General features: G+C 44.6%; 1 protein-coding gene across 1 annotated transcript in view; it reads left to right on the top strand.

The window, feature by feature from the left end:
- The window catches only part of LOC135378871 (uncharacterized), a 157,791-nt gene that overhangs the window by 10,443 nt on the left and 121,251 nt on the right, over positions 1 to 26,097 (top strand). The window contains exons 3-9 of the mRNA XM_064612023.1: positions 2,250 to 2,383; positions 8,326 to 8,467; positions 8,762 to 8,892; positions 16,409 to 16,565; positions 18,552 to 18,685; positions 20,244 to 20,403; positions 24,493 to 24,617. Of these exons, the coding sequence (XP_064468093.1) occupies positions 2,250 to 2,383; positions 8,326 to 8,467; positions 8,762 to 8,892; positions 16,409 to 16,565; positions 18,552 to 18,685; positions 20,244 to 20,403; positions 24,493 to 24,617 (983 nt within the window). The remainder of the gene's footprint in view (positions 1 to 2,249; positions 2,384 to 8,325; positions 8,468 to 8,761; positions 8,893 to 16,408; positions 16,566 to 18,551; positions 18,686 to 20,243; positions 20,404 to 24,492; positions 24,618 to 26,097) is intronic.

The raw sequence follows: 26,097 nt of genomic DNA, 5'->3' as shown, positions 1-26,097 counted from the left end.
AATGAATAGCAACTTCCCTCCTGATATTTTCTCATACATGCTGAATTTTAAATTTAATGTTATCAAATATGTGATAATATATTAATATATATAAGAATAATAATAATAATAATATATAAGCGTATAATACGTGATAAATGAATGTGATCAACAGTACATGTAAACAACACCAGTAGCCAGAGAAGCGCATTCTCAAGAAATAATTTTCTTCTGATAGCATATATGTGCATGCCTATTAACTGAAACAATTATCACAGTTCCCTGACAAGTTTTAATTTCTGAGAGTGTACTGTAGAGGCGGCTTAGATCTACAACAGTTAATACAAAGTATTATATACTGTGAATACATTTAAAAATCCCATGTGACACACATGCTTTTAGTTTCTGGAGGTGCTGTGGTAATCATAGTTCGTGGGCACTAGGCAGGTTCTGCACGCATTTCTTCAGTATGTCGAGGCAGCTGTGAAGCAACCTGTATTGATGATGATTATTCCAATTTTTATGGAGCATCGGCAACAAAGGTCATAATACATCAGAACATTGGTTTGGATGCAACTAGTTAAAAATGAATATGTTGTTTAAGAAATGCGTTGGACAAATGTTAAAACGTCAGTTTAAAACAGGGTTTACAATCCCTGTATCTTTCAAAAATTGAAAAGATTAAAAACTACTCTAAAAAGAATATGGTTAAGTCTTCTAAAAAGGATTATAATTGTTATATTGCTGGGTGAAGGAGCCTAAGGTGTATAAGGTGTGTTTCTGACGTGAACATTTCAGACGTGATAAGAAAATGTACAAAATTGAGAGAGGCTAACCACAGCGCGCGCACTGAGGTGGTTCCTTCCTGTAAACTAGAAACCCGTGGATGAGAAACATGACACTTACCTGTACACTCAGTCTCATTACTCTTCATAGACGATCCTCTGAGTAGTCCCATGAGGAAATCTGTATTGAGAGACCACTTTTGCCTTACAAACTGCTACAAATAGCACGACACGCTACAAATTATTATCGCAACGACCTGACGATATAGCTCAGACACAAAGGCGGTATTCAAGTCGTGCCACACCACCGTTACGTAGGATTCTTTGTCACAAATCAAACCAAGACAAAAACAATACCCATACATGAAAAAAAAGGGTGATTATCTTGGTCTCATTATGACGTAGTACCGAACCTGTGCGCGAAGGTAATTCAAAGAAATGAATGTGCACTTGCTTCCGTAGAGAGCACCGTGTACCATGCTAGCAATGCATGCAGAAGAGCGCTCGAGTGTTCGCACATATATTGATGACAACACTACCAGTGTAGTGTCACACGTTCTCACAAGCGTATTATGAACTCAAAATGCATTTGCCGCCGGGTAAAATACAAGTGTGTTCGATAGAACCCCGGAAGAGCGATCAACCAACCAGCATCCCGTGCTCGTTTTGGGCAAAAAAAAACTTCATAATTGTCAACTAAATATACAGAATGGACACCTATTTATTCCGTGATAAATAATGACTCACTTGTATAAATTTAGGCCCTGTATCCTTGCCAGTACGGTTGGTACGACCGTACTGGCAAGGATACAGGGTTGGTTGGTACGACCGTAATTTCAGCAAGTTGCCATGATCGCTGCGGCGGCTGTTGTGGGTACAGTAAACAGGCGGCCGGTTTCTTCACGCTCGCGCTCCCTATCCGCGATCCAGCCTTTTACAATCGACATCAGTGGCGTTTCTAGAACAATCGTCTTCTTCTAATCTTTGTTCTTTGTTCTTTTTTTTTTTGAATATACCACAAGAAGCTGTACAGCGCGATGCCCCTTGTTAGGCCTCTTGTCCTTTTAACAGTGTTAAAATACTGATGTTAAATCAAGGAAAAAAATAGCCGGAGCTCTTTGGCTGCACGTATAGCATATGTTTGTAACTGAGACGTCGCCATGCCGGTACTGGACAGGTCGTTAAACTGGACTGGATATTACTGTTACTGGATCTTACTGGATGTTACTGTTACTGAACTGGATGTTAAATCAGGTCGGCATAATGAATTTGGTTGGTATATCTTCATTACTTTTCACCGTACCGATGTGCAGTATATGACTAAGTACTGGGGTTTTACATATGTTTGCATTTAGGTGGATTGGTGAAACACGTTGCAGTTGTGTTGTATGCGTACTGTGTATTTCTTACCCGCAAGATTTATGGTTCCGCGGCACTACAACCGTCACCAAATAACTGAATTCGTTTTTATACTATCTTTTCCAGCATGTTGACTTACGGCAAGGACTGCGTTCCCTTACGACTCAGAGAAAAACGATGCGATCAACTGATCTTTACACATTTTAAGGAAATGAGGAGCAAGCAAATAGTGGCGGAATGTGCATCCTTGAACTTCAACTGTGAGTACATCGGTAGCCAGATTGCTGGGCGCATAATGTGACCTTCATATACCGCCTTCATGATGTCGGCGATGAAGATATCCACATTTTAGAATCAGTGTCACTTAACACCAGCACTCTACTTCATGAGAAAAAAGTAAAGAAAGATATTCAGGAAAGATATTAGAGATATATTGGATTTTGAATAAGGGACCTTAGGATCTGCGATTGGATAGAAAAAAAAATCGATAAGCCTTAAAGGAGGTACGAATTCCTATCTGCAGCTATTTAGTTACGGGTGTACTAAGTGAAATAGTGTTCTTCTACACATCGTAATTCTATATACAAGTTCTTGTTCAATACTTCATAACGGGTGCAGCGTTAATACAAAAACGTTCTTTTTTCTGATAGAGGCGACTAGACGTACCGCCATCACGATACCTCTATCCCTTGCTACGTATTTAAAGAATTGTAGCACCCAATCAGACGCAAACGCGGAGGTACACACAACGTCGTCTGCTCTACTCTGTCGGAGAGCAGTGTAGAAGCAGCAAGAAAGAGTGACAAACTTACGCGGGTTGGTAATATGGCCTAACATGCTGGACAGAAAACCTGGGACCGTGCAATATACTTCTGCACGTCATTGGTTTGACGCGCCTTGTGTTCTATGATGTGGTGCAATTCACTTTCTTTCTGCCTCTGACGACGACGTGGACAGCACGCAGCGTAGGCATTTCGTCCTCAAAGCACGCGGGCACCTTTCTTTCTTTTTTTTTGGATAAACCCTCAAATATGAAGATAAGAAGTGTTCACGTTGAAAAACAGTGGTGGACAGAACGATCTTGGAACCGGGCCGAGGTAAACGCGATCGCATTGGTTGTATACAGACCTTTCGGAATCATCTATACAGAACGTGTCACAGCCAACATGCCAGCGGGTCAGCTTGGTAGAGTTCATAGCTCCTGTAATGAATGGTAAAAAAATTACGAAGTTTGACGGTTCCTTGCTCTTCGTTAGTCGCTGCGTTGTAGCATACCATCCCATAGAACGGCGTAAGTCTTTGTTCCCATCGATGTAGCCACGACGCCAAGACGCAAATACTGAAACATGGGCATTGTGCCAGTGGTACCTGTGCACCTTCGTCGGTACTATGGCTCTCTAGTTTTCAGAAAAGTCAAAAGAAGACACAGGTTGTTGGGTTTCACTGCACCTTTATTAGTAGTATAACTTCCCCCTGAAGCTTTCTGCCATAGTCGAGAGTGTCATACTCATCCAATCTAATTCCTAAGAGACGTAGACGAGGCCGCTTATCGGCGCCACGAGCTTCACTGCCCTACCAGACTCCCATCTGGCAACCTGGATCTCTTAGTCAATTGGTAATCCTAGAGTTTCCGTTCTAAGGTCCTCGGTACCGAGACAGTTACACAATCCAGTAAGACACACCTCTGGTCTTCCATCACAGACGCACATGCTTTACGATTCCGTGCTCTGACCGCTCGCCTTCGCTTTTGTTTGTTGCAATAGCTGTCGTCAACTCGAAACTTTCACAATACGAACACGTACGCTCTTCTATGAACAATCTGATCCTCTCCTATTTGCTGTAGCTGAGGCTCTTATCCGGACATTTATCATTGCGTTTTGCGAACGCTTCGAGGATCGAGCCTGTCATGTACCTGTTTGCCTTTGCGACTTTGAACAGCGCCAACTGTTGATAGCAGGCACACCAGAGATCTCTCGATCGTCCGCGGAATGCCAGCATCACGTGACCCCTTCCCGGTTAATCCAAGTATTCGAAATGGTCCGTATAACGGAAATTCGCACTGACCTTGTCGGCGCCAGCGCAACTGACACCAATAAGCGACACAGCAGCCGCAGTGTCCCCAGTAAACCATAGACGTCTAGGAGATGTCCACCTGACCTCTAACGTCAAAAATAAAGTTGTTGTTGTTGTTCCACCTGATATCCCAAATTGGATGTTTGGATATCCCATGGATCATTGCAGAGAGCCCGTAGACGTCGCATGTATGTCCTGGCACTTTTTCCACATTCCACGGACGTCAACTTCGGGATATTTGGATATTCACAGGATGTTCTCAAATCTGCACATATTACTATAAACCTGTTCTTTCAGAAATGTGCTATATGCTATGCAGTGGGGTGCCACACATTCTCATAAGATGTGTAACAATGTTTAATTTCAAGGCTACATTATAGCTAGGTTTTTGGCACCATAAGCGTATTTGTTGTGTGGTAAATGGTAGCCCAGAGGCCTTTCGGCCCTAATCCAAGACGCGTGTTAATAAATGTGTTTTCGCCTTTCACAATATAAGACGCAGGCTCCCTTTTTGGGCCCTCCACCGCGTACGCGGATTTCAAGAGATACCAGAACGAGCATATACTGAAATAAAAATTGTTGGAGTACGTTCATCAAGTGTAGCGTGGCGTATGAAGTTTGCAACGGTGACAACGTCTTTACAGTTAGATTGTGAGTGTGCAAAGGACGTCAGCGTATACCTGTGAACATCTGACACTCCATCCTGGCAAACATCGTGTTTCTAACTCAAGCTACCGTGTTTAATGTGATTACTTGGTAAATAAGGGAGTAAGCCCCAAAATTTTTCCTTTTGCTTACGTCATGCCACTAGGGGTCACTCGCCCTAGATGCCTCCGAAAAATAACGCGCGCTTGCTCCTTGCTTTTTACATCTATGAGATGCCTCAGGGATATAGAAAGTAAGATATTTTTGAAAGACACATTGTGGATGTACAGGTAACGTCGCATAGACGTGGCGGACATATGCGACGTGTGCGACCTTTGTGGGATGTGCCACGGATATTTCTGGTTTACTGGGTCATAAGCGTCAAAAGGGACTTCGGGTTACGAACACTAGCAAATCGGTGTCCGCGCTCCGGTATGGGTCCGCAGTCATCATTTGTAATCTGTGTAATCCTCAGTTAAATAAACCTTCATCACCCAAAATGTGGCGCTGCTCTCCCTCCCAAACGGAACAAAACTTCCCGTGGTGCTCCTGGGGATATCCTTTCCCGGCAATTTGGATCTCCGTGGAGAACTGACGTTTTTCCGACAAACATCCCCCACATATCCGGGTGGCCATGGTTTGGAGTTCCCACAAATCTCCGTCGTTTGCCCTCACAGGAAGTTACACGGAGATGAGCTTCCTTGTAAGTGGACAGGCTCCTACTGGCGTTTTTAATGCCATTTTGGTTCAGCTTCTGCCACTGCATCTTTCTTTCTCACCTGGTCCTCTTTGGTTCTACCTGATTTGATTTGGGTTTTTCTGGCGCATTAGCTAATTTGTTTCTACCTAGTATTTCTGTTAGAGACATTGCGCGTGAAGCTTTAAAAGCAAAAAAAAAAAAAAAAAAGGTCTCAGAACCATGAACTTAGAAAGACAGTGGCATACCTTTCACAATAAAATCATACACTGTATATTGCTTGTCTCGCGAACTTCCACCAATTCTAGGGTACCGTTTGCCTGTGAGTCAAACTAAAAGGTGAGGTGTTTAATTCTAATGTGATTGCGTATACCAGTACCACTGGACTGAAGAACTGCTTGGCATATCAACTCAACGATAACGTCTGTGTTTCTTACTGCTTTTGATTTAAGGCATTTAGCTGGTTCAGCGAAAGTCAAACTCACGACGCGACAAACCTTACCATGCTCGCTGCAACATCCCATCAGGGACCCTATCTGGACAATTCTTCGAACGGCCGTTACGGTACATCCTGCGGATGTACAATTAAGGGCGTCTATTCATGTAGCTCCCAGAGATGTCCATCTGGTATCCATTTCAGGACATGTACTTTGGGATCTATTTCGAACGTCCGAATGAGATAGTGTTCTGTCTGGGCTATGGAAAACGCTAACAACCTGAACTGCCATTTCTCCCTCCCTTTTTGCTGTTGGAAAAGACTCTGGCCCCGATGCCCGCCATTGCTATGCTACGATTATTATGAAGGCAGATTCATTTGTGTAACAAACACAGACACACACAGAAAACGGATCCTGGCATGGTCCACAAAGACGAAAGCCGAACACAATTTCCAACAAAAAGACAACTAGCACACGAACTAGTTTTCGTCGTTCACACTTCTCCCCCAAGTGTAACGGCTATACGCGGAGGATCTGGCAGAGAACGACTCTTTAGCGGTTTTGCTTAGCACAGGCTATGTGACTCGCTTGTCGTGTAGATGAGAGCAGGCAAGACAATTTTTTGAATCTGCGACGTGGTTGTGGGCATGCACCCTGACCATTTAACTGCCGCCCACTTTTAGCTAGAGAAGGCGGAGGAAAAGCTTACTTGCGAAGCTATGACATAGCGCGGGACCCGCCCCTATTTGCCCAATATCACCCCCGCATATCTTGGCGCCAAAAAGTTTGCTCACATGTGTACCCTCCACCTGGACGCGGGAAGGAGAGCACTGCATTCCCTCAACGATGGCCTGCAACGCATTCTAACGCGTGGCGCTAAGCGCTTCATGACAACCGTCATCGGGCGACAGCAAGTTGAGTGTTGACACTAAACGCGCGGGCGGCACCGAGATCTTCGGCTTTCAAGTTATAAAATCATATGCTGTTCTTAACGGCTCTCCTACACAGCCGACAGATACAGCACAGATGCCCATCCTACAGTTGGTGATACAACGTTCATACATGATCGGCCCACACACAGACGAGCACGATGGCCACAGCGCCTGGTCTTGATAACCTTTCGCTCCTTCCCTCCCCGGAAGGGGACTACTCTAGGAACACAGCAGTCTTAAGCAAGGAGTTACGCCACCTTATTTTCTTTTTACGACTTAGACAGGAAATTAGTCAAGGCGAGCTACAAACGAGGACGACACAAACACATAGGCCTACAACCACTAGAATCAACCAGGTCAAGCAACTCGGGAAACGAAACCATGACGCCTGTACATTTTCCCGTCGGTCGATTTCTTATCATGTTCTTTGTCTTTATCTTCAGCGACGAACACAACAATCCCTGCCCGTATCTCTTCCCCCGTCTTTCCCTTTCCCCTTCTCCCTCCAGGAGTGCTCAAGCTATACGCGAGTGCTGACGTTTCGGCAAGCGGTGTAAGAAATAGTTTCGCGTTCACAAAAAAAGAAAAAAAAAAAAAAACTCGCGGCTTCATCTTTTCATGGCATCTTGTGTCTGCTCTATTTATCCCGTCCTCCACAATCTGGTAGAACCGAACAGGCTATCAAACAGGACGTCCGCGTGGCAGCAAAAAACGTACCTGGTTAGTCCCCATAATAATTTTGTAAAAATGATGTACATTAAAAAAAGCCCTGTATGATGCATCCTCATCGATAGAAATCGAGATACAGTGAACTTCCTAGTTTTATCAAGTATTATTGAATTAGAATGAACTACACCACCCCCAGGCAGCACATAAACCGAACCCATATTGGCTGGGCAATCTACAGAAAAATATAAAAAAATGACATCAATATTACTACCGTTACCCGGGCTCGTCGTTGACGTTATCACAGATGGCGCAATATAGAAAATAGGGGTTTGCCGATATAGGCAGCCAATATTGGTTCAATAGGGAGCCTGGTTGCACTTTTCATGCCCACCTGGGACCAGTATTGGCCAACCTGGCAGCCCACATTGATCCCTTATTCGGCCAATGTTGGTGTGTTGCCTGGGACAGCACCGTCCTAGCTAACCATCATCCCGGATGACAACGTTCTTAATCGTGATATGTTGAAAACGGGAGGCGGACCCTATTCTGAGTTTATAGTACGCCCATCAATGGGATCAAAATACGCTCCGCCTCTTGTTTACAATCAGGGGCAAAAAGGTTGTCGTTCGGGATGGTGGTTAGCTAGGAGCGTGCTTGTGGGTAAGCTCATGTTTAAGAAGAGCATGCAGAATTCAAATAACGTGTGATTTGCATTACATGTGTCCGCATATCATATCCTTCGTTTGCAGGCCCTCTTGCAGCAACGTGCGATTCCACAACAATATCCGAGGCCAACATTGACTGCTATAAAAGATTTGAAACTGAACACGGCATTTCCCGAAAACCAACTGATCCAATTGAGCCAATTGGGAATATAACTTTACTCTGTAGGTGAGTGCTTTTTCGCGTGCGTTTCAAGTAGTGAACTGCGTAACTGAAGAAGAGGCAACGCTAGTGCAGCGTCAGAATAAATGAATGAATGCCGGGCTAATGTTGCGTTACAATAAGGGAAAAGTCGCGCTAATGCAAATGTAGCACCCCTAGACGGGAACCATATCCTGTTTCGTGCTTCATCTGTCCAGCGTTCATCAGTTTAAATACACCTGACTGAATGCCATGTCAGGCTGCAATTTCCATCAGATGCTCCCTGTGATTTAACAAGTTTTTCTATGCCATCTTTTCCAGTATGTTAAAATACAACAAGTATTGCGTTCCTAAACTCCTAGAAGACAAAGGATGCCACCCCGCTGCTGCTATACAGGCTGCGATGGAGATAGAGACAAGATTGCAAAATTGTCCAACATTCAACCCGATATGTGAGTATAACAGCGGAAAGGGTTCTGACCGCATAATGCAACCTGAAAACGTTACCATTTTACCGGCCTCGCTGACTCAAGTGCTAACGTGGTCCGTAGTTACCTCATACCAAGGTTTCGGCTACAAATCCGACACAGAACGCCGGCAGCAATTTCGTTACAGTTTACAAGTTGTTCCGAGAGGCTGCATTAAGCGAAGCACGTTAAACACACTGCGTCGTGCGCTCATATCTTAAAGCGCGACGAACGCACGTTACAGAACTCTCAGGTGGGCAAAGTTATTCCGCACACCGACCACTGGGGCGTTCGCTCATGATCATAGTAGACTCGTGACGCAAAGGCACTTGGACCAAAATTACGCAATTCTCCAATGTTTCGTGTCTGATATACATTTTATGTTTCGGCATATTTCACATCGATCGTTATACAGGGTGTTCAAAATTGAGCTTTCACTAGCACTTTATAAATAGGCAAACAAAAGAAAACTGGTGCTATTTTTTTCTGTTCCTTGAGTAAGAAACAGGTGCTACATAATTAGCACCACCTGTTTCTTACACAAGTAGCGTAAAGTTATCATCCGGTTTCCTGTCATCGTTGTGTTTGCGTAGCGCTCGTGAAAGCTTAATCCTGAACATTCTGTATAAAAGACTTTTGTATGCTGTGCCATATATCGGCGATTTTTGGTCGTGTCTCACGTCATATTTCGGCACCATTAGAACCATTTTTAACATTTACCGATCCCAGTATCTTCGCCTCCGCTCGCGTAATTTCGAAACGGAGGTCCTGGTGGTAAAACTTGCGGTCGAACTACATAAGCGCGTGCTTCTGGCCTATTTCGAGGTACGCAATCAGTGAATTGGCAAAGCACCGCTAGCACCCAGCACAACTTCTCAAAGCGGAACGTGCGACAAAGACTCGGCTTCTGCTTTGTAAAAAAATAAAGGAAATCAAATTATTGCGGTATGTGGGCACCGCCCTCTGGAAGACAACGATATCGCTTTGTAAACATTCTTGTAATATGCACTTTGCATGAACTCCCGGGCCTCAATTTTCATTTTCAACATGTACTCACTAAGGATTAAATTCGAAAGAATGTACCGTCAGAGCAGCCAAGTAGGCCCGTGACACGAAATATTTGAAACGTTCGATAGGGATCTACTGGACACCTATACAGGGGTGTTCAAAATTAAGCTTTCACGAGCGCTACGCAAACACAGCGATGACGGGAAACCGGATGATAACTTTACGCTACTTGTGTAAGAAACAGGTGCTGCTGATTATGTAGCACCTGTTTCTTACTCAAGGAACAGCAAAAATAGCACCAGTTTTCTTTTGTTCGCCTACTTATAAAGTGCTAGTGAAAGCTTAATTTTGAACACCCTGTATATACTTTGTAGCCTCTTGCACCATATTGCTTTTGTCAAACAAACGTGAAATCTGATAAGGTTCCTTCTCCGGTACTCAGTCCTGGTGGCGCACATTCAGCGTAACGAGACGTGAAAGCTGGGGTCCGATCTTCAACTTGTCGTTATCCCATAACGCGCGTCATATGCATCACTTCTGCCCGTGACTCGACACTAGCTCTTGCGCGAGGCTCGTGAACGAGTCGTTCAGGCTAACGAAACCAGCTCTATGCATGGTTTTCTGTGGCCACAATCTCTGCTCCTCGGGAAACTCATGTGTTGAGACATTGCCCTGAGCAGGCTGCCGACAAGGCCGCATTTTCTCCGACCGATAGGATTGTTCTATTTGTTTCGATAGCTCGCATTCCCGTGCTCTCATATGTGCCCATTCCATTCCAATGCCCGGTCTCATGCTCGCTCATACCGCTGTATACCGCTGTATAGGTCGGTTGTCGTGTAAAAATAATGAACAAAAACGTATATCAGTGAAAGTACAAACGTCGACCAATAAGCAAAAACTTGTAAATCATATTCATGCCCCTGCGATTGTGTCGGGTGAGAATGGCCTTAAGTATGACACGAGAAGTAATCTTTGCTCAGGTGTAGGGCGTATGGGAGTCCGAGGCCAGTGACATCAGTAGTATTAGACGGTGGAGTAGGCTGCCCTTTCTCCTCAGCATTAGCACTTATTTGATTACTTCTACATACGTTTCTGTTTCAAGCATCGAAGTACAACACGCAGCCGTTACTGGCATGCTTCACAAACTGCGCACTTAAAATAAATTTGCAGTGTGGCAAAACGTTTTTGTAGTCAGCTTGAACAATATTGCAGGCGAATGTTAACTATTCAAGAGAATCAACCTCAAGAAATGTGCCGAGTGCTTTGCTCTTCACATTCAAAACAACATCAACACTATGCCGCAACATACCCTAAGAAGAAAGAATTCAAAAACTACTATAGGGATCTAATAATATAGGCATCGCCTTAGATGTTCATCAGAGATGTTCATCAGAACGCCTTAGCTACCAAGACACACAAACATTGTGAACAGCGTTTTTTGGCGGGCGAAACTACTAAAATCTGCCTCGTCCAGTTGAAAGGCATCCTGACGCCATCGAGTCCATTCCCGATCAAAAAATCCATCAGAGCCAGTCCTAATGGAACCATTAGACCAATAGGCCTATTGTAATTTTGGACATCTCCAATAGGACCAATGGTTTAGCGGTCTGGTGGGACCATTAGGACAGATGGCTTGATGGGAGCACCACAACAATTAAAAAAAAATAGTACACAATGAAAACTTGTTAATTTCTGTCGTTTTCCTTTTGTTTACGGAATTTCAAAAATATACAATGCGCGCAGCATTCCAAGAAGTAAACAGAAATGTAAAGAAAGAAAAGCGCTCTCCAGAACTGCAGGCGCAAAAGCTTACTTAGGGTGGCAGTGTCCATCTCCTTCGATGCATTGGCATCAAAGTGGAAGTGGATGCAGGTAGCACAAACACTATACGTATAACTTGTATTCCGTGATTTGGAGAATGCGAGTGTTGTTTGCTATCGCGATTAAAAATAAGGGGTGAGATGTCTAAATTTACTTTATTTTCTTACACAAGCAACAATGAAGTGAGGAATGGCTTGGAGTATTAACTCTAGACTAACACAGCATATGTGTTTCTTACTGCTTTTGGTTGAGACATCCTGTAGGCCCATCGAAAATCGAACTTCCGCAGTGCAATCCCGCGTTCTTGTCTCTATCGCAACACTCCATGCCATTAGAGAATTCCGCTAGGACTAGGAAAAATTTTGAAACTGCCGACACGCGATATCGGGCGGATATACAGAAAGGGGCGTCCACCTGTGAAGTCCCCAGTCGTTTATGGATGCCTAGGTACTGGTGCATAGCACGTGGTCTTCTATAGGCTGCGAGCTTCACGCAATCAGTTTTTGGGAAGTTTTGTGGGTTTGACGTATCGTCGCGAACCATATTTAAGTGAATCCTGAAGCAATATTACAATATTTCGAGTGCAGCGAGTCAGATGGCATAAAACATTAGAAGCTTGACTGTCAGTGGTCTATCGGCCTGTCAGGACAATGGGAGCTGCCTTATTGAATACTGTAAGAAAGTCGGCTACAGCGATGCTCATTTCTTACGACAGCTAGAACTTTCGATACAGGGGAACGTTTCAGTCTTATTTGTTGCAGTTATGTCCTTTACGGGGTCTTGCATGGAGTGTTTTAGCGATTATGCCCAAGCAGGACACAATATTGGACCCCTATATTGGCTAGTCATTGGCAATGCGGGTACAATATGGGACCAGTTTCACCAGGATTTTCCTCATACTGCCTTAGGCCTGTCAATATGGGCCGATTTTGCAAAGTTTGGGCCAATATAGGGAAAATCCTGGCAATATGGACCCCGTATTGCCCATGTGCACCCCATATTGACTGAAAATGCAGAAAATGGTACGTACCTGTGTTGTACCAAATGCCCAAGCAGCACGGCAAGACTTGACGTTGAAGCACGTCAAATGCCCAATTCAGTACGTCCTTACATCCAACAACTTCCCGCAGAGGATACACATCTTTCGAGAGAGTCCATATACGTGGCAATGCCACTGTAAGATGCACTGAAACTCAACAACTAAACTTTCCACCTGCTGTAAACAGTCACCATTTTTCTTCGTGATGCCAATGCCAATCCGTCGAACCGACTGACAGCGTGGGCGTTTGAGCGAAATCATGCGTCCTACAACTAATGCGCATGCGCAACACAGACTCTGTTGGGACGTTTGATTCGGGCTAAAATGTCGCTGTTCCTCTAATGATAACGAAATTGCGGCAGGTCAAGTAGAAAACACAATGTTTGATAGGAAGGGGTGTCTCTTCAATAACGCTAGGTGCTTTCAAGTTACTGCAGGCAGTGTGTGTCGCTGATGTGTATGCCTGTCACCATCAGGAAAGTGTTCCACTCCTTTGTACTCTAGGAGTGAGTTAGAAATTTTTGGTCCATACACCGTTGCGATCCCAATGAAGACTGCTGAGGGATGTTTGGCATTGGCAGTTCCGTGGGACTGCCTGGATCCTTCTGCAAGTGGGGCATGGCACCTGTTCTTCGTTTTTATGGCGATGCAGTGTTGTTTTTGTAATGCTGTACCACGTGGATCAATAAGATCTGAAGAAATGAGAAAAGCAAAAACAAGGGAGAAGTAATAGCAGTGGTGGACATTGTACCTGAACTGGTAATCCTGGTGCCCATATGGGTCCAATAATGGACCCAAAGAGTGAACCTAGTGCAGAGATCACAGGAAGTGTTCTCTGCATAATGTAAAAAAAGTAAAGAAAAAGAAACCCTGGCCTGGGCATAACTAGAGAGACGACCACGTGACTCAAACTTGCATAAGTTTAATCTTCACAAGAAAGCACATGCAATTAAACATGACTGGGAAGAAAAATGGGACTAGGGTAAGGTAGGGCAAGATGAGTCAGAATTTAGCAACTGCATATGGATTTTGTATGTTTCGTGTGTTTTCTTTAAAAACACCCATAGGCACATTCTGACAGGTATAGAGCTTCTGATCTGTAAATCAGAACGGACGTAATAGGTTCTAAAATAAACACACAATAAGAAATTTAAAAATGCAGAGCGTGCGGCAAGATAAGACACGCCGTGGTAATGAACTATACAAATTAGATCTAATTCAAGCACCCACTCCGTACATGACGAGCGATAAAACCAGATAGAGCCTGGTGCCATTTCCCTCCACCGTCCTCTGCAAACGAGGCACCGCCAGTCGGATGTGTCGCTGGTGGCTCGCTCTTGAGTGCACTTCTGCTTTGCTGCAAACATTCTACTACACGGGAAAGTTTTAGACAGTATGCAAAACAGGAATCTCTTAGTAACCATCATAAGGCCACCTAATAGTTTCTAAATTACATTACATTAACATTGCGCTACGTCTAAATTACGTTAAGTTGTCATGTCTTGCCCCTTGGGTATCACCGGATGCTTTTAATATTTCAGTTAAACACCGGATAACCAAGAGTACCCATATTTTGCATATATCTAGTTGAATGAATAAAGTAATAGGATTTGGCCTTCCATTGACAGAATAAACCTGCGATGCGCTGCTGCGCAGATGACGAGAAAAGGGACTACAGAAAATCGCGCCTTTTTTCTGGGTCTTTATTTTTCTCTTCAACGCAAATACCAATCCGGACGATTCTCGTGTGCATTAAAGCGGACATGCAGAGCCACCTATGAGGAAGGTTTCAAGCGCATGGGGCAACGCGTTTCTGAGAAAGGCGGCGTCGAGCAAAATACGTTGCACGTTGCCCGGTGTATTATCTTGCCCCACGTTACCCTAAATAAGAAGAAAAACACCGGCCAACCTGAGACAGAAGGCAACCAGGTCAAGCGAAAGTAATGCAGTTAGATCACAAAAGATATCTTAGCCTGGGTGAACAGGGACAGCGAGACGAGAGTGTTGTTTCCCCATTCCGATAATTGATTTCTGTCATGACTGCATCGGCCACACAAGGCAAGGAGGAAATACCAATTCTTGACGTGCCCGTGAGACATCCGTCATGAGTGGGACATGCGTTGTAAAGAATATAAGAACCAGCTGCGCATCCCACTCCAGATCCCAGCTCGTCCTAGAGATGTCCAATTCGTTTTGTGCGCGCTATGGCGTCGACATGGACGCCATGTGCACGTAACGTTTTCATGCGGGAAGAAATGCGCCCCTTGGACCTTGGAGCAGAGAGATGTAGTTTTTCAGGTATTCTAAGCGTGTCATTCGTGTGTAGCAGTCGCTTCTTGTCTATGCTCTTTGTATTTCCTTCGGTTTTACCACTTTTGCTTTGCGATGTACCACCAAGAGACGATATACAGGGTGTCCCAGAAAACGTGTCATTGAATTATAATAGAAAAAACTACGCCACCTAGAATCATGCGGTCAAGAGCATTTGTTTTTATTAGGTTTTTGCCACCTCTTAATGTGAATGCCATGTACTCCAAGTTTAATTATGTAAATATTTGCGGACTGAACTCGCAAATTTGCCAAGTAAAGGTCACTTTTTTACCCCACCAATATGAAGAGCGTGCCGAATTCACTCAAATTCATAATAATTCACAGTGATATTCACGAGCTATCCCATCGGAAAAAATAGCCGAATATCATACTTTTCGGAGCATCGGACCATAGCGCGCGATGACATTTTTGAGCGCAATCGGTCTCAGTGCGACGAAAGGAGGTTCCGAAGCCAGCCCACAGAGTGATAGTAGAAAAAGTAACAGTTCCTAAAATTGGGAGAGGGAAAGGATTATCCCAGCGAAAGTCGGACGTGATAAGCCGTGCCTGTTTTATCTCTTTCTGCGATGTCGGGGAGGGCTGGGTTTCCAACCTCTTTTCGTCGGACTGAAATATTCATCGTGCGCTATCCTGTGCGACCTCCGTAGAGCATGATGTTCGGCTATTTTTTCCGATGGGATAGCTCCTGAATATTCCTGTCAATAATCATTAATTTGACTAAATTAAGCACGCTCTTCACATTGGTGGGGTAAAAAAGTGACCTTTTCTAGGCAAATTTCCGACTTAAGCTCGCAAAAATTTACATAATACGACTTACGTTACACGACATTCACATGAGGAGGTGGCAAAAACCCAGTAAGAACAAGTGCCATTGACCGCATGACTCTAGGTAGTGCAGTTTTTTTATTATAATTCAATGACACGTTTTCTGGGACACCCTGTATATACTCGTCGCGTACCAATATACTTGACGTCTGACGTACCAAGACTAAGAAGGAATGTGCATGTGCTTGAGAGAACAGGGACCAGAAAGGAACTATATGAGCGGGGAGGTACTGGACGAGTGACCCCACGCAGTGTTATTTTCAGACACGAAATATCCTCGCGTTGGCCCCTGATTCACGGAAGTTTCTCCTTGACCAGCTCCCACTTGACGCAGAGTACTTCCTTCCGTATACTACTAAGTCAATTTTGTAGAATCCTCAAAGAAACTTAGGACAGTCCAGGAAGAACAGTCTCTTCTTAAATTCCTGACGAACGTTTGTTGGGGCACTCTGCTTATACCACATACTTCGTTTTCAGTCGTCCCTCCACCACAGTGCACGCAAGGCTTACCCGACGCCAAATCCATTTGCGAGTACAGATATAAAAAGGAACATGGAACCATAGCTCCAAAGCGTCGTGCAGACCTGCAACCGAGAGATTCCGGCCGAGACAAGGTGCACAAAAAACGTTGCTGGTAAGCGCTTTCCCGTTCAAGTTGCGCAGCCGCATTATGACATTGAATACATGGATGAAAGCTGCTCTCATTCCGTTCCACTCACTGCTAGAGTAAGTCTTCCTAAAGTATTTCTTGTGCGTTGCGCTATAGCTGATGTTTGAATGGACGAGTAACTGAGAAGCACGAGCGACAATGACTGTGACGTCTGTGACTGAGTTTCCGGCCTCAGCGTTTCCGGAGGCACTGTAACAAGACGTAGGACACCGGATAAATGGAGAACACATAAACACACAGCAATAAAAGTTTTCTCAAACAGAGCGAAGTCCTGCTCAGCAGACGGCAGAGCTTAAATAGTTAGGTCTGTGGCACACGCTGAGATTACTTCTGTGCTTCATCAGCGGTTTGAGCGGACCACGAGGAGATCAGTCTTTAATATAGCTATTGCAATGTGCTCCTTCAAGTTAATGTCAATGTTCAAGTCAATGTTAATTAGTCCCCTAATTTGGGAAAAAATACGGTTTTCTAGTAGCACCCCTGCCGAGTAATCCAGTGAAAAAACTAAACGCTTCCTACGCCAACTCCCCCTGTTAAGAAAATGTGTTGGGGCCAAATAGAAACACCCTGTATATTCAGAAACTTCTGAAGCGGGGGAATAATCGAGGTGTTCTGCGCGTTTACTACGTATGGTTGTTTAAATAGTTTTCTTGAAGACTGTTCGACAAGCGCCCTTTGTTTGCACCAAATACGGGTTTCCCAGAAAAGGGATTTACGGTTGTTTCAGTCACAGAGATGCTGAAGGTGTGGGTTCGAGTCCTACAGCTGGCTAACCTTTTCAGTGACTTTCATCTTTCATGCAGGACAAGCTCGCTGGGAACATGGCTTCTTTCAGTGTTAAGCTGGTGTTTACGGAGATGGTCATTCGGACACCGTCCCTTCTAGCCTAAATAACACAAACCACGCACAAACGGGATACCATAATCAACGAAAATTGTTACATAAGACAAGCGGTTTGCGCTAATTTACAGTAGAGACATGTAAAACTGAAGAAAACAATCTTGAAGTCCAAATGTAGAATGAGTGAAAAATTCTACCGGAAGCAAGTGAAGAAAGTTCCTCAGGAAGAGAGTTTTTTCTTGGAATCGTACTGATCATTGGCATGATATGCAAAGGGTTATGGTTGACGCGTTAAAGGTTCATGCGAATTGAGGGCACAGGGGAAGAAAATATCTATTCAGTCTTTTACGAGCGAGGTCAATGGGCAAGCGTGGGGCGAGGGGGGGATTACCTCCACTGTGATGTCCACATATTTAGATCGTAAGATCCTCGCTCTAGCCTACTGAAACAAAAACTCATACACTGGTTTGAAAGACTACAACCAACGGAATTAATACAACACGTGGATATTGATGCGTTATAGACAGCTATTCATGAACATCTCTTTTGTGCAAACACAGGGCCGCTCGAGGGGACCCCCCAAAAGAACAAAAAAAAACACGTGACAATTGCGTAAGCAGTCCCCCTCTTATTCGTCTTCCCCCGCCTCTGAGGTTTTTCAATATATACGGGTTCGTCGTCAATTAACCTTTTTGCTGTATGAGAGAGAACTTTTCTGTGTGTCTATGTCTACTCCATATCTCAGAGAGTCCTGTCGCTGTCGTGCACCAGATAGTCCCCGCCCTTCTACTTCTTTCAGGCACAATAATTTAAGAAAGCCACGCTTATGTGGTACTAACGTAGTATCGCTAACCGGAAATCTCATGAGTCGGGGTTGGAAACCTGGTGCCACACACACTGACATTACCGTGAATTATCAGGTTTTACGTTTAACGTAGCCAATGCAGAGAGAAAGAAAGAGAGAGAGGCGAATTTTTTCACCTCTCCCGCGCTGCGCGCCTTCTTGCTTATTCTAAGAGGCCCAATCAATGGCCATGTGACAATTTCTTAGCCCTCAGTACGTTACGAATATCTGCAATTTACCTCGTCTTTGCATGCAACTCTTTCCAGTCTATTGCAATACAGCAAGGATTGTGTTCCGAAGATACTCCAGAAAGAGTACCTATGTAGTGATCCAGGTTTTCTTGAGATGTTCTTCGAGCAAATACGAACTGAGTGTGGAACATCCAAGTGGAACTGTACAGGTGGGTGTTATTGAAAGTGACGTTCTGCATAGAGATGCGAAGCCCCGGGAAAAACGGAAATTTTGAGGAATTTCCTGGTGACAAAATTGAAAAATGTGAATGTTCGTCCCTCTGATGGATTCCTACCCGCCAACAATGCCATAGGCACCTCTAATCCGCCAACAACCACCAACTTAGTGCTCCGTCTGGCCGCTTCAAGCGATCACCATCGCGATCGCATAATGTCGGAGTTCTAGTCGGAGTGGACACGATGTTCTAATTACCTATCGCTGTCCCATGGGATGATCTGCTCAGCATTTATGCCTCGAGGATGAGCAGTAGCTCATTGTATGCTGTGGTTTGGACGGCAATGCTTCGACTCAGCAGTAACCGCGTTTGTTTCCACATTTTCAAATTAAAAAGAAAAAACAGAAAAATGCTTTCTTTTTTCTTCGAGCGCTTCAAAATGTCCGAAAATTTTGCATCTCTTGTTCTGCAGCAACCAGTCAGGAGTCAGCGAAGAGATCACAAAAAAAAAAAAAATATGTTCGTAGTATAAAAAAAAAGTGCGAGACTGAACACAACTAGAGGGATGAACGACTCCAACCAGCATAAGTTTAATTTTCACGAGACAACTCAGGGGGGACTAGTAAGAAAAAGGGGAGGAAAAGGAATTAAAAAGACCGACCCATGACAGGAAGGAACCAGGACAAGCTAATGTAGGACAGTTAGGTCACAGAAGGCATCTTAGGCTGCTGGATGAATACACACCCAGGCGAGATTGCTCTCTGCGTACTGTTGCCCCATTCCGACCAGTTATTGCTCATGCCGGAATCGGCCACTGGAGGCAACGTAATTTTAATTCCCGACTTGTCTAGGCGACATGTGTTGTTGCTGGAGCATGTAATATAAAATTATAAATGAATATAGTATAAAACATCTGGTACGCGTTGCACGGCGGATCTCTTGCTCTATAGATGTCCCTTGCGTTTCGGGCAGTCGCAAGCGCCACGGTCATGACCATGACATCGTCAAGGGCCAACGATTGTGCGGTGTTTTGGTGCGGGAAGAAAGGTCCCATGCGTTCGGGCCTATGGAGTTTTGAGCAGAGGGATGTAGTTTCCCAGAGCTTGGGAGCGTGTCGCTCCTGTGTTAAAAAAAAAAAAAAGTTATTAGATTCGCTAGGTGTCTATGCTGCTGTCGTCCTCGGTGCTAGCACTTTTACATGGCGATACCCCAACAGCATAAGATACATGCTCTTCGCCAATTCCAATGGACGCCTGACATTCCAAGATTGAGAACGAATTCCAATACGCTTGAGAGAACAGGGAAGTGAACGGGACGATGTCTCCTCCTATTGGTCCCAGATCTACGGAAGCTTCCCTTTGACCAGGCCCCAGTTGACGTAAGGTTGACTTCAAGGTTTTTGAGGGGTCCACGAAGAATTTTAGAAAATACTGCGAGGAAGAGGGCCACTAATGCTTGGGACAGAGAACGGTCTAGGAAGAACAGTCTCTTCTTACATTCCTCACGCATGTTTGTTGGGGCACTCGGCTTATACCACATATTTCGTTTTCAGGTGTCCCTGCACCACAGTGCGATGACGAACAATTATCCAACGCGATGAAAATTTGCGAATACAAATATGCGGAGGAGCACGGAACCCTAGCTCCAAAACGTCGTGCAGACTCACAACCTAGGGATTTGAGCCCTGATCAGGTGCACAAACTACAATGCTGGTAAGCGCTGTTCCACGTGCAAGCGGACGTTAAGGTTGCGCAGCCACATTGTGATAATGTATATGTGGATCAAAGCTGTTCTCACCCCGTTCCACTCACTGCTAGAGGAAGTCTACCTCACGTATTTCGCGTGCGTTGCGCAATACCCGCTATTTGAATGAACAACTGCCACTGCATAGATGGGGAAGTTACTTTTATTTTATAGTGCACTACCGTTACTCACTACTTCTTCAAAAAATAACGCGTTACGTTATTCGTTACGGTTGCGGTAGTAGGTAACGCATTACTAACGCCGTTACTTCTGATAAGTAATGCCGTTACTTTTGCATTACTTCACCAGTTGTCCCTATAATATGTACCGTTTTTGGTTGAGTCACATAAGGGCATTCCGCAAATCAATACAAGCAGTGTTGGGCACAAATAAGGGTCACGCATGAACACAACGATTTATTGCAACGCAGAAGTAGTTGATGTTCAAAATTTTCATCTGTGAGCTTCGCGCGTTGGGCTGAGAGGGCGCCTAATGACCAGTGAGTGTTCCTTGTCAAGGTTGATAGAGACGGCCACCTTTTATCTCACACAGTACGAATCCAAACAGCCAATTCCTTGGTACTTTGTTACTTGTTCAGAAAGTAGAGGCTATTTTTCTGCCGCTTTTGCCCCATTTGTCCGAAAATTACCAGAGGGAGTGAAAAGCAGAGGTGGTAAATAAAGGAGAATCTCAACCAGGGTATTTCAATAACCCTTCTCTTGCGTTCTTCGTGGGTGCCGATGTGACCTTCTCGTCATTGTTGAAGATGAATAGATTTTCCCGGATTCTGCGCGCATGGTCCTCGTTCAAGCTTTCAAGTTCAGACGATGAAGCAATGTTCCCGAACACGCAGTAACGCATAACGCCGTTATGCGTTAGTTATTAAAAATGCGATGACGTTACGTTACTCATTACTTTTCTCCCAAATGTAATGCGTTACCATATTTCACTACTCGAATGTAACGCATTACCGGTAACGCACTACTTTGTAACGCGTTACTCCCCACCTATCACGACTGGTAACCGAGAAACTTGAGAAGCCAATGGGGGGGGGGGAGGCATGAATGCGACTGAGCTTACCGATTGTGCATGAGAGATACAAGACGCAGTCGACACACAGGACCTTTCAAACAACTTTCCAACAAGTAAATGGGTTGCTTACGCAGTTACTACGTATGGTTAACGTCCTAGTTTTCCTGAGGATTGTCCGCCAAGTGGACCTCTCTTTGTAGAAAATACGGGTTTCACAGTAAATAGATTTAGAATTGTTGCATTCACTGAGATGCGGGACAAGTTCACGAGGCTTCTTTCAGTGTTGATCTGCTGTTTACGAATACGGTCATTCAGAAACCGTCCTTTCTAGCCTTCATAACACAAACCACGCTCAAACGGGATGCAATAGACAATGCACCGATTCCAGGAGACAAGCGTGCTGCGCCGATTTGCAGCAGAGACATCAGAAGCTGAAAAAAACTGAAGGAGGGGGAGGGGGGGTTTGCTGAACTTTTAAACATTGAAGAACACAGTCTTGTTGTCCAAATGTAGGAGGATAGAAAGTGCAGCGAACCGGTATGGAAGCATAAAGGGTGATGCCTCAGAACGTGATGTGCTGATATGTCGAAGAGAGACTGTCCTACTAGTCAGCGTCCTCATAATTGACACGATATTTAAGGGGCTACAGATGACGCGTTAAAGGTTCATGCGCGTTGTGGGTCCACAGCCAGGGGGAATAAAATCTACCATGCAGTCATTTCCCCACAAGGGAACACGATCATGATCTCCCCACAGTGTCATCGTGTTCTAGTCCTTGAACATGCATCCCAGAACATCCAGAGGATGACATTCGCCGATTCTTCGTGAATAGTCATCAGGTACGTCCTGTGGCCGTCCCTTGGGTAGCTAGGAAAATGACATATACTATTTCTTCAGTTTACCTGCTAAAAAAGCCGAACCACTGAGGACACATTAGTTTAGTTGTCTAGGCAAAGCCTAGAGGCGAGTGATATTTGTGAGAAAGAAAGAGCGGTACCGTTTAAGATTTATCTGCTTAAAAAAAAAGAAAAACTTGCAACGATACATTGAGCATTTATCGCGGAAAACAGAGAAACGTCAGAGAAACGATTCTGTCGCACTGCTGACTGTCCTGCGCACTTTCAAATGTCTTACCCGACTGTATCGAACCAGAGGCAGTAAGAAACATAGGCTTTGCATCGATGAGGAGTTAATGCTTCAAGCAGTTCCTCGCTCGTGTATTGTTCGTTTGCGTAATTTAAATAAACTTGAACCGCGCACACTTCGTTTTGTGTCGGAGGCGAGCAGGACTTTCGAATTTACGGGGGGATGCTTAACAAGCAGAAAATTGTAATATCGGTATTCGTAGTATATATGTGTTTTCTTTTCAGAACGGAATTCTCATAGCTTTGAAAGTGGGGTTCCCGGACTCACTGCTCCTCAAGATTTTTCTCTGTATTTTGTATTTTTCTCTGCTTCCTTTTGAAACCGCCGCGCTCGTTGTCAGTTATAGAAAGTACAAGAAAGGGACGGCTAAATTGCGGCAGTTTACCAAGGTGAATGGAATCAGCAAAACAGAAGACATCGGGACTGCTTGTAGTTGCGTATCATTTATCATCTTTGAGCATGTGGAAGAAACAAATAAGGAGCAACTAATCGAACCTACATTGCGCCCCTTATGTGTCATCACACTGTTCTAAACTTGTCCATAATCAAAGTCCGACGACATCCTGAGTATACCATATCGTGCAACACAGTCACGATGAGGACGGACGGTTTGAGGATCAGATTTGACTTTCTTGCGGGTGACACCCCTGTTCATACAATGTGCTCTTAGAATATCCTTCGGATGACAGTGTGTTCTTGGGTTCAGACCACGGAGTAAGAAGACTAGGAGATGAAACTTCACTCTCTCCCGCGACCAGAGAATGTACGAGGAGCGCGCGCTCGGCGGCCCGGTCCGCACTGCCATCTGTTGCACGAAGACGCAGAATTTCCGAAGCATACGGTCACGTGATGCTGTCGCTTGTCAGGCGGCGTGACTAAAACACGTCAAAGCACGTGAATTAAACGCTAGGAAAGAAGAAGAAGATGAAACGCTTACGCGATCACCGTGCTCCTGTCGTCTGCTCAACGGAACCGAGAGGCAAAAGAATGAAATTGTTTTCCGTTGGTTTCGCTAAACAAGAAGCGGTATGTAGCTGACAAGCATGATATTTATTGCCAAGACAAACATTGTTCACGTTCGATAGTTTGTCATCATCCGTAGAGGCTGATGTACGACTCGCGAAAAGCACTGTTTTCCCCCATAGCCTTCCATGTAAAAGCGCAAAATGGAAGACAGTGCCACCGTGCCATCTGTCGCGTGAAGTCAGCAACTGCCTTTTTGCTCTTCCGTGACAGTCTCTGGTCGCGCGCCGGCGCTTGCTTCTATGGGCAGTGTCATCTCCTAGTCTTCTTACTCCGTGGTTCAGACCGAGCTTAACGGGCTGCTTTGCTAAGGCGTTTACGGCATGACGTCCATTATTATATCTAAATGTTTTGACCACAAAGTGCTCAGACGCTGGTTTGAATGACTCGAACCAAAGTAATGGACACAACTTGAAGATATTGAAGTATTATACACATATATTCACGAACCCTTATTTTGTGGAAAGAAAGGTCCGCTTGCGAGGACTCCAATTTTTGAATCCATAGTTGGTCGTCTATTAAACTTGGCTGTGTTGAAGACAACTTTTCTGTGCGTCTATGTCTATTACCTGTCTCGGGTATTGTCCTCTCGCAATCATGTACCAGCTAGTCACCGCCCTTCGAGTCCTTTCTGGCTCTACTATTGTACAAAGGTAACATTGCTAAACAGAAATCCCATGAGTCAAATCCTTGCGCCGCACACAAACTTTCCCCGAATTATTCCCTGAATTTCCCTGAACGCGCCTTATTCTAAGAGACCCAATCAATGGCTGTGTGACAATTTCTTAGCCCTCAGTGTTTTACCTCGTATTTGCCAGTCTACTTACCCTTTCTACCTCACTTTCAACCTCTTCCAGTCAAATGGAATACAACAAGGTTTGTGTTCCGCGATTTCTGAAACATTACGGATGCACTGATCCAGATTTTATTGAAATGTTCCTCGAGCAAGTACGCGCTGAATGTGGAACATCCAAGTGGGACTGTAAGTACAATAACCAGAAGAATATCGGGGCATAATGGGCACTTCTTTGCTTGTTGGCCACAGCCCTATTTGTACGGGCTGTGCTCTTCTGCAACAAGGAGCACGGAAAGTAAATTTGACCGGCTGAAAACCATTTTTTAATTTGTCAAGCAGTGTGTAAAACTCATTCTCGTAAATTATTTCGACTCAAAAATCGACAGCACAATTCATTTCATAAACTCGATCCCGTGGCCGGAGGCACGCGCGTTCGACCCACAAGCCACTTCCCATTGACTTTGACGTCAAACGTTAAAAGTGATCTTATTCGCTACGGAAAATTCGTCTGCTTCGGACGTGGGATGCTCCTTGCTGACAGCTATTCATTATGTTCTGTTGGTTTCAGGCATAAAACAGAACTACAAACGAACAATTAAGCAATACGCTCATAACGATCGTGTCTTATAGCTATTGTTTGTTTATTATATACGTCTCCAACCATCTCCATTAAACGCATAATCTCTCTCTCTCTCTCTCGAACAACCGAAGAGAGTCAGCGTCTCACATAAGGTGTTACGCAGGGTAGCTGTTCGTGTTTGCAAAGCGATGCAACATGACTCGGCTCTCCTCGTCCCTGGAAAACAAGGCAAACAAAGTGCGTTCTTCCTGTCTGCAATTTATTTCACTAGTTCAACGATCAGAACTTTCACTCCCACTGCACCTGCACGTCCCTGTTCCCTTTTAGGGGGTGCTGCCCTTAATCCACGTGAGTTGCCGATTTCTTCGCACTGCATATCCTTGTCGTGCAGGCGAGAAGAACGGCAGAAAATTCACTTGTGGCAGACTGATCAGACTGCGATATTTCTGTCGTCATGTCCAGTAAAAGAAAAAGGCAGCCTGATGCGCTCGCGTCTCCCGGCAGAACAACGCGCATGAAAGGCGATGTGCAGGCGGCCGCCGTCACATTGACAGGTGTCGGTGTCCGATCGCTGCTCAGGTCACCTGCGAGCCCTAGGAGTGGACGCAACGTACAACTTCACATCGTGACGGAAGTGTCTGTCGTTTTGCACGTGTCTTCCACGATAGTAGGAGAGAGGACTCTGCATACATGAAAATCAATCAACTTACTATACTGCGCGAGCGCGATATTTTACTCCAAGGCTCATGTTTCTTGCGTGAAAACGCGATAAGTGATCGGACATTCTATTACAATTAAAAACTTCGGTGTTCGGTGTTCCCGGACTGCTGTTTTAAAGGTCGCAGCATTTGCACTGTTGCCTCTGCTGCATTGTTATTCTAACGACAATTCTAAATTATCGATTTTTCAAATTCTGCTCGTTCGATTATCCGGCGATTTTGATCTGAATAATGCTGCTAGTATAAGCCTATTAGCACGTATTTTCGTGTTCAGCACCATATTACTCTCACCGCCGATAATAACGACAGGAAATTATTTTTTTGTGTGTGCTGAATTTAGAGCAACCACAACTCTGTCGTAAACTGT

Source organism: Ornithodoros turicata, chromosome 1 (assembly GCF_037126465.1).
Source record: "Ornithodoros turicata isolate Travis chromosome 1, ASM3712646v1, whole genome shotgun sequence".
Taxonomy (NCBI): Eukaryota; Metazoa; Arthropoda; class Arachnida; order Ixodida; family Argasidae; genus Ornithodoros; species Ornithodoros turicata.
Note: the sequence above shows the minus strand (reverse complement) of the source record. Positions and strands in the feature narration are given on the sequence as shown.